A 9,972-nucleotide genomic window follows, 5' to 3' on the forward strand; every position below is an offset into this window, starting at 1 on the left:
TAAAATAGGAGATATTTAGATTAGATGTCAGGGAGAAGTTCTTTATTCAAAGGCATGGTGAGGCACTGGAATACATTGCCCAGAGAAGTTGTGGATGGTTCTTATCTGGAAGTGTTCAGGGCCAGCTTGAGAGGGGCTCTCACCAACGTGATCTAGTGAATGGCATCCCTGCCAATGGTGGAGTGGGGGTTGGAACTCCGTGATCATGAAGGTCCCTTTCAACCCAAGCCATTCTGTAATTCTATGTATTTATTTAAACTGTGTGAATCAGCCAGAGTATAGTCTGCCACAGTGTAACATGCAAGAACATTTATTTATCTAATGCTAGAGCACTCCTTTTTTATCAGTGCATTAACTGACATACACACATGAGGCTTTATTTAGTATTTCATCTGCATTGGTCAACTGTGCCAGCTTCCAAAGGATTTCAAAAACACTTTCCTATTAAAATTACTGTGAAAGTGATAATTTAGAAGTTCTATTTTTTTAATCTTTATAAGCAACATGCTGAAGACTACTTGTCAAGGGATTACAATTTAGCAACTATTTTCTGGCATAATCCTACATTTGAGAATTTTTAAGTAGCTTTGTACTTTATTGGAATCTCTCCTAAAACAGTGAATGAAATCAGAGTCACTCATCATGTTTGCTTCATTACTAATTGATAAACCAGTGTCTTCAGATGATGCCATTCCATTTAATGAATTGCTGATGATCCCCATTGACTGCATCTGTATTGAAAACAGGAAAAGAAGTTCAACTTGTAAATACACATACAACAAATCTTGAAAATACTACTGCAGAAGACAACTGTGGTGTCACTCCACTGGGCTCTGCTATTCCAGATCTTTCACATACTTACTGAAGATATATGGAAAGATCCTTAAATAGAATAACATTGTCTTTTTATCCTTATGGTATCTCTGCAACTTTTAAACTAGACTGAAATTTCTTGATACACTAGTAATGAATACTTCATCTGAGTTTAAGTAGAGGAACCCCTGTTTGGTAATCCTTATTTCCCCTTGAAGTATGGCAAATCAGTCTTGAGATTTTTTTAGCCATTTTTGATGCCTTTTGTGAATGGAAGCTCCTAACATGAGTATCCGCCAGTGCTGTTTATTTAACCTGGTGAATTCTACAGACTGTGATCACCTCTCAGAGTAGGTGCTTCACAACAACAGCAAGTTTAGAATTTTCCTAATTTTAAACAGAAAGACATAACTGCAAAATATGGAATGCATTAATTCTTGTAATTATATTTCTACCCTGTGTAGAAACATCCGTAGTACAGAGAAATCAATACTCCAGAGATTTCCCTCTTAGTAATAGCTTCACTTCAAAGGTGTTTTAGAAAAAATAAAGCATGTAAATACACCAGAAGTGTGTAGCTAGTTTAGAGTTTGCTTCAGCTACAGAATGAAGCAAAGGTCAAGCTTCGAGGTTGAACACTTCTGAACTTAAGGCCATTTTAACCCAGAACCATGGCTGCATTTGGATGATGGAGTTTCCATGCCTAACTCATGGTGACCCTAACCAGGGCTGCATTTTATAGTAGGGTACAATTCAGCCTATTCTAGTGCTGAGCTGCTTACTGTTTTAAAACCTGTATTCCCTACCTGTGTTCATAAAGTTGAACTAGTATCTTACACTATCTACTAGTGTAAGATACTAGTTAATTATTCACTTTTTTTAGTGAAACAGACACCCTGGCAGAATAGCCATTTTAGAGAATGGGTGCACAGATTTAATTTCTTCAGCTAAAACCATAGTTAATTTTAGATATAAATACACAAAAATTGCAAAGGTCAGGACTTCTAGTTATTAATGAGAAGACAGAAATGGAAATAACAAAGAATTTCATCCAATGATTTATGTATTATCTGGCATAATTTAGAATGAAGGTTTGAAATTGTTTTGTGACCAACATCAGACTTAAGCGATACCACTGTTGTCTTGAAGAACTTACCCCAGCATAAAATTATTGCCTTAGGAAGGAGCTCTTTGCATCAGACAGCACTGATACTTGAGTTACTTAGAATGTAAATACAAATAAAACTTAACACAATTATTAAGCATTTGTTATGGTCTACTCACATCTTCTCTCCTGGCCTAGAAAACTCAAGTCATTACTGGCTCATACAGGAAGATACAAAAGGCTCTAGCCTTTGTACTTGTGTTGTTGTTCATATATGTCATATTAATAAAATGTTTCCTCACAGATATGGCCTCCTTTAATACCATCTACATATCTGCCAATCTATAACTAAGTCACACCCTCTGACAGAAAGATACTTTGTTCAAGTATCTATAACAAATTCCTGCACTTTGCTGAATAAGAGTCTCCAAGCCCAAGTGGGAGCAGACATTGCCCCCTCCTCGAAGTCACCCATGCCACATGACTGATATAAATCAAAGCTACATTGAAAATCTTGCCTTTTCTGTTACTTTCTCGACTCCAGTCTTCAGCTCATGTACCATATTGCTGATTTGCTTAGCTTTGCTAAGGCTGTCATCAGGTAGCTCTTGATGGTGCTCAATATGCTGGTTGAAGTGGGAAAGTGGTTCTTTCCAGGCTTGCAAAAGTTTCAGTATCACATGAGTTAGTTCTTCTCTCTTATATATTGAAACAGTAGAGAATGTGTCTGTTACTTTGCAACAGATCATATGAATACTCTTATGAAATCTCTGTGGGATCAATATTTACATTTGCAATTCACTACTAGAACACCACTCTGTCTCTGGTTATTTACATATTTGTATATATATAATTATACATTTTATTATTTGTGTATATATAAATACACCCAGAAGTTGTATTTGTCATGTTTTCAGGTAACATGAGCAGGGCCATCTTTCATTGCCCTTCCAGGGGACCTGCTAGAAGGACAACCTGGGGGAAGCTCCTCACTCCATCACAGTGAAAATCCAAAATGATAGCATTTGTCCTTGTCTGTCTCCTAGAGGCAAAAGTTTCTCCCACTGGTTTATCCCCAGCATCACAATTTGCTTTTTCTCCGTATGAACAAACTCTTCCTACTCTTCTCTGAACTAATAATGATTTTTTCTCTTTGCTGTCAAAACTGTGGTGTAAACAAGTTTGCTGTTCTTTTCCCCTTACCTAACTACTGATTCAGAGATTACTGTTATTTCTTTCTCCTAGTTGCTTTTTGTACTTTGCAGGGATACTGATTAATGTGACTTCTTTGCCACACACACAAGTTTCTAAGTTTCTGTTCCACAGAGTTTGCCTCAACAAAATCAAAGGATGCCTGTCAATCATTCTGACCAAGTATTACTGCAATATCCTTATTAAAACGAGTATTTATGACCTAATTTTAGGTACCACATACAGATTTAAAATTCAACTAATTTAAGATTCATATGCAATGCTTCTGTGATGTGCACCTGTTTGGGGTCAAAACTTAGCAGTCTCTTTCATCTAGATGGTTGATGAAGCTCCGGAAGCATAAAAACCTTTCTGCCTATCTCCAGCCCGACTGGAGTGGGGCACCATTACAGCATGATGAATGAGACATTTTGGGGTATTCCACTTTCCCCAGGGCGGGGAGAAAGAAGGCGGTGTGACCAGCAGAGTCCCCTTCCCGTCCCCCAAGCCTCGCGCTACCCCTTCCTGCCCTGTCTCTGTCCGCCGCCGCCGTTGCCCTTACCGGGATTTTTTGGGCGTATTCTTTGCCGTTGGGGGTCAGCATCCCCGACGTGTGGCACTTCGGAGCGGGCCTTCCCAGCTCGTTGTCACGGGGAGGAGAGTGTTTTTCCTACGGGGGAAGAACCCCTAAACGTACACCGAGAGGCACCGCAACCCCCCTACATCCCCCCACCTTTTCCCCTATCCCGCCCGTCGGCAGCCTCTCCCGGGGCGGCGCAAGCCAAGCCCCGCGGCGGGGCCGGCACTCACCAGCTCGGCGTAGAGCGCCGTGGAGAGGCTGTGGATCCTGCCCGAGTGCCGGATCACCCGGTCGAAGAGATCGGCCACGGTCAGGAGGTGACAGCCGGCGTCCCCCGGAGCGCAGATCAGCAGCCACAGCAGGGCGAGCGCCGCAACAGCATCTGCGGAGAGGGCGGCGGCGTCGGGGCGCGGAATGTCGGGGTGAGCCCGCCCGCCCCCACCCCGCCGCCCGCCCGCTCACCTGCTCGCCCCGCCGCCCGGGCTAGGGCCACGGCCATAGCGCTGCGGAGCCCGTGCCCGGCACGGAGCGGCTGCGATCGGCCGGCGATGCCCCCGCATCTCCTATATATGCCGGGATCTCATGGAGGTGACGGGTGTCTCCCCTGACGTGCGCAGCCCGCGGCCACCGTGAGCCAGCCCGCTCGGAGCGGGGCTCGCGGCTTGGAGGGCGGACGGGAGCGTCCCTTGCACCAGAGGGACCGACTGCCCTCGGCAGCCCACCGAGCCCGGCAGAAATGGAACTGACTCCTGGGCTCGGTGCTGGGGCTGCTACCGACCCCCACAGCCGCCCGCCCGTCCGTCACAGCCCTCTCGTGGGCAGAGAGGGGCGGCTCCGGCCCCCCGCACAGAAGTCGCGTGGTCAGGTCGGTCCCAGAGCGTCCGAGGGGGTAAGGGTGGGAGAAAGGAGACTAGGAAAATAAATTGCTTATGTTCGTGGTAATGGGGTTTACAAAAGGGCAGGAATGGGCAAAACGAGCGGTAGGAGAGAAGCCTGGTCTGATGACATTCATCTTTTAGCCATCTTTTCAAATCACACTGTTGTGATCAGGTCTGCTGTTCCTGCTCCATTGCAGGTGATGAGAGGTAAGACTGCTGAAGATGTTATAGCTGGTGACTGCATGTTTGATGTTGCAAATATACCTCAGGATGGTTGATCCCATGAAGCTAAATGCTCAGGGAGTAGCGCAGCAAAGGACTTAGATCAGGATCCCTAAAGGGGTGCAAGTCCTGTGGACATGGTTGGTGTCCTCTATTTTGGGGCACAAGATCCTGAGCAACCCTCAGGACATGTAAGAAAAGTTGAGATGCTGGTCATGAAGAAAATTAGTTGACTCTGCCCTTCTTGCTGGGGTTTTTCACTGCCAAGGGAGAAGTCTACTCAGAAATGAGGATACATGTGACATGAAATTGTTATCTTTTCTCCCCAGCCATTTTGCTGGAGTTATGTATCTGTTTTCTAGCCCCTGAATCCTGATTTCAATTATGGAAAATGGAAGGAAGTTGCCTCTGCCAGAATGATGATCATCCCTCTCCCCACCTTTTAAGGGCAGCTGGGTGACTAGAACTCATTCTGGAGGTAGAAGACAGTTTGACTAGTTCTTGGCCAAGGTGAAATGGAACTCTGTCTCCTATATTTTGTGTAGGCACTGAAAAAACTGGTAGAAAATAAGTAGAGGTAGCTACTTCTCTAGCTAGGTCTTTAAAGTAATTGTCTACCACTGCTTCTGCATAAAGTCAAGAGGCATTTCCAAAGGACTCATGTTTGAGAGGCTCGTAGTCCAATGGGTCTATAGGATAATTTTAACCCCTCATTTTTTAGAACTTCCAGAATTACTTTTAAAAACAGTTTACTAAGATGTGTCTAAGGAATAAAACAATGCAGGTAATTTCAGTGTTTAGTGCTGCTGAGCCAGTTCTTACTGGGGACCATACCAATATGGCAATAGCTCTGAGCTCTTTGCTAGCTGATAAACTGCTTAATGGCTTGTGGTCAAGGTGAAGGGTTGGACTATTAATACTAATTAATTCTAATAATTATAATAAAACAAGCAATCATGCATATGACAGGATCTGAAAACCATTTGTAGTCTGCATATGGGAAACACATGGATCACTGGCTTATTTTTATTGGCCAATAGCCATTTTCTTTTCTTTTTCATGTGTTTTGGAGAAATCCTGATATATGCATATCTGAAAAAGGTTCCTTGAAATATCAGATTTTTAAGTTTTGAAGGAGAAATGAACTTTAACTGTGAAAAGTGTAAATTATTTGAACAGCAACTCTGCCCGTTCCAGATTGCCAAATATTTATAGTGCAAGTATAATATATTTTTTAAAATAAATCAATTGTTTGCAAACCTCATCTTGCTCTGGGTTGTATTTCTTGCCTTTATATCTTTCTACTTCTCCTTCCCTTTACTCTTCACAGTTCAATCACTTTTTAGTCCTCTTATCTTAAAGCAACTGGTTCTTGTCTCCAGTTGTCACTCTGGGCAAAATCCTTCCCTATTCTCCATCTCAAATAATTTCACTCACTGAGAAGTTGCTTCTATTCAGTAATTCACTAATCTCTGGTGGTGCATGGTTTTGCCTGTTGATTCTCAGTTGAGCTCAGGGTGATGAGTGTAGTCTGAGCTCGTGCAGAGAAATCTCATTTTCTGTTTGCAAATGTAGCCCAGGAGCTGAGAGAGCCTGTGCTTGACGCATCAAATGGAGCCAGAGTGCTGCTTCTTTTTCTACTCCTCTGCTGGACAGCCTCCTACAGACATTGCATTTCTGCCTCCCTTGGGGCTACAGAGATGTCTACTCTTTGTGACTGTGATTGTAATACACAAGTAGAGAGAAACATGGTTTTGAAACATCTGCTCTATTCCAACCCTCTGGAGGAGATGAATTGCTAAGCTGGTGTGCTGGCTACTCATGAGAATGAACTTCTGTGCTATTTTAGACAAGACCATAAAGATTAAATCAAAATGATGATGTAGACCCAGTTACAAATTCAGGTACTTTAAGTTCTGGAAGCCTTCATTATTATTATAATTTGTTATTTTACATCCTACTAAAATGGTAGAATCAACTGTGTAAGGACAGATTGCAGTCTATGTGGAGTGCCTGAGCAGAATATTGCCACGCTAAACAGATATTACTGTAAATCAATGATTTTCACCATACTAAGCATCATGCAAGTCAAGTGGGAAAATCAATGTCTTAATGCTTTATTTATGATTTTTTAGGATATAGTTTCAATTTATTTTTTCAGAGGAGAACATTTCTCTTCTCATCTCTGTTGGCTTCAGTGGGCATATTATATGTGTCAATTTAGATCTGTCTGATAGAAGTTTTACTTTATATTGATTTGGGAGGACAGATCGAATCACAGGAAAAATAGGTGAAAGCTTTGATCCTCACTGAAACTTGAAAGGGTAATACACCCAATGAAATCTTAACTTGGAATTTTAGGTCCTTTCCTACACAAATTTTTGTTTGTGAAATTTAATTATTTCGAATTTACATTATATTTTATATAAAATTTTGCATATTTCAGTTTTGCAATTGGTCTTGAATGTAGCCTGGAGAAACAAACTGGATTTGAGCAAGAAAGGTGGAATCTATAATTAAAATATTTAATACTATTTAGACAATGAAACTTTAGGAGAAAAATGCTCTGCATTCTGGGATGTTCAATTCCATTGACAAATTCTCTCTCTCATAAATGCAAAATATTTTTAAGATATATTTTTTAAAAAGATTTGAAAAAGAGAAAGACATGGTTGAATCCCACTACTTGAATATTTATAGATGTTCATTCACAGATGTTCTTACTGTCTTAGCATTACTGAGAGGGGTGAGGTGTCATATTTTACCAGCTTCAGAGTTTGGGAAATCCTACAATGAAACTTCATTTTCCACTAAACCACTGTAAAGAAAACCAGTCTTCTCAAAAGAAGTTGCACCCTAGCTATAAAGATGCACCATCATCATGCTTTCTACTTCTAACAGTGTCCACATAGGATAGTCTACACTGTGTCTCTAATGTGCTGTAATAATACTGAGTATTTCAAGTATTTCTCTTGATATGAAGTGTGTCACTGCTGTGTCAAGAGGATAAGTAGTAACATAATAAAAAGATGTGTTAAATTTTAGAGGAGATGAGCTTGTATTTTAACAATCTTTTTTGTAGAAGAAAATAAAATTATGTATTTAATATTTGTAATTTCATCAAGCAAAAATGAATTCTTTAGCTCATAATCTGAAATTGCCTGGAGATAAATTTCAGGCAAAGTCATTACCTCATTTCTGAGAATTTTAAGGAAATACAGATATCTCTGTCACACAAAGGTGGCAGTTTCAAGGCCATGTCCTGGTGCCCACTTAAATATCTAGCCAGCTTTGGCTGACTTTAATAAACACTGGGTTAGACCATCATGCTGGTGTAGCTTCACTGACTTTGGTGTATTTACTTTTGGTTCACTGATGTCACAAAGATGAGGTTTGGGTCCTGAGTCTATATTATTGATAAGCATTTGCAGTTGAAAATGAACTGCGACCCCCAGGGTTAATTCTGTAATATCCATCTGGAAAGAATACATGCTATGCCCTCTGTTTAGGAAATCAAATTATTTAGAACATTTAGTGAAGTAGGGAAGAAGACACTGCAACTGTCTAAAGACTGGAAATTATGCTTCATTTAAATTGTAACTTCCTGTCTGCCACCATATTGAAGTCATCATTGTAGAATGGAGTCTTGTCAGAGGTACCAAAGGTCCAGGGTTTTTATCTGTGTAGTATGGGCATAACCTAACTGCAGTTAATTTAACATCTGTCTAGTGTCAGATGTTGCCAAGATGTGCCTTCCCCACTGACATAATAATATTTTACAACATAGAGGAATTGGCAATATCTCAAGCTTTGCTTTGTTCACAGCAGGAATTCACATGAAAAATGACATAAATATGTAGATCCTCCATTTTAAAAAAATATTTTGTAGTTTCTGCTACATTCTTTTCATATTTTTAAATATTATCAAGGCATTTGCTTGTTCCTTGCTGAGGGTGGAAATACTAACTCTGCTATGGAATATTCCTTTGCCCTCTTTGTGCATAAAAGCTAATATGTTTAATGACATGACTGAACAGTATTTTTTTTCTCATGGTTTCTACTTTGGCTTATTCAACTGAATAAGCCAAGGTATTTGGCCATTGAATTTTGGTTTTCTCCTGATGATCACTGTATGCTCTCATGCCTTCTTTACTGTTCCAACCCGTTGTGAATATATAATAATTTTCCTTTTGGAATCTCTCTATTGCTCTCAAATATATGTCTGTTCACACACATTAGTTAATTTATTATCCCAGGATAATCCTGAGGTGGATGGATGCTATCATGCCCATTTTGTAGATAAGTGAAAAATCACAGTGAAATTACGTAATCATTTGGATAGTCAATTTGCCATTCAAAGGATATGAATAGTACTTGAAGAAAAGACTCACATCATATATGAAAAGCTTCATATATAAGTAATATCTTTACTGAACTCAGATATAGAAGTCTTTTGTTTAGGTCCCAGCTCTGCTCTTCTGAAGATACTTCCCTCACCACAACCACAGGGGAAAAAAAAAGTAGTTTCACTCTGCTTGGAACACTGAGGTCTATTTTCATTTTTCTTGTAAAGCAAGAAGTTGATAGCGGTGGTAAGTTATTATTTATCTCTGGGGAAAGGGTATATTTGGGTATATTTGGGAAGACATTTGTTATCACTAAGGTTGCACTAAATGAGACCTGGGAACATTTTGTTCCCTCTCAAGCTGTAAAGGGCTGTGCTGTAATTAGACAGAACTGTCAGTCTTGACTCCAGTACTGAGACATTGATATATGGTAGGTATTCCCTTCACCAAATATTCCTAGTATATGGATATTTTCTCCAGTTTCCCCCTGCATTCTTGTTTTGAGATACCTATTCAACTAGTTTCATACTTTTTCCTACATCTTTTACAAGTCTTTCTCCTCAGACTTCTAGTTATCCTATGTGCCTCATTAAAACATAATACTCATTCTCTTCCTTGCACCAGACTTTTTGCCCCATTCTATTTCCTTTCTCACTAGTCAGACCTGAAGATTGACAGAATGTACCTGAAGCTTGGAAGGAAAAATTCAGGTCCTGCTCTCCTCTACCTGTGCGTCCCAAAGTGCTCTACATGGGACTGGTACACATCCTCTCTGTGTTTGAATCAGGCATGTTCTTCTTTCAGGGTTTCAGAGTGCAGCATGGAAACAGAGGCAAT

At 40.5% G+C, this 9,972-nt stretch overlaps 1 protein-coding gene across 1 annotated transcript; it reads right to left on the reverse strand.

Moving 5' to 3' along the window:
• Positions 1-294: 294 nt before the first annotated feature.
• On the reverse strand, positions 295-4,496 carry LOC132327663 (prolactin-like). Its single transcript, XM_059847044.1, has 5 exons — positions 4,152-4,496; positions 3,920-4,071; positions 3,672-3,779; positions 2,437-2,616; positions 295-731 (listed from the first exon to the last, which is right to left on the reverse strand). The coding sequence occupies exons 1-5, from the start codon at positions 4,186-4,188 to the stop codon at positions 537-539; spliced, it is 672 nt and encodes a 223-aa protein (XP_059703027.1). The 5' UTR covers positions 4,189-4,496; the 3' UTR covers positions 295-536.
• Between the last annotated feature and the right edge of the window lie 5,476 nt (positions 4,497-9,972).

The sequence above is a fragment of the Haemorhous mexicanus genome, chromosome 5 (genome assembly GCF_027477595.1).
Source record: "Haemorhous mexicanus isolate bHaeMex1 chromosome 5, bHaeMex1.pri, whole genome shotgun sequence".
Lineage (NCBI taxonomy): Eukaryota > Metazoa > Chordata > Aves > Passeriformes > Fringillidae > Haemorhous > Haemorhous mexicanus.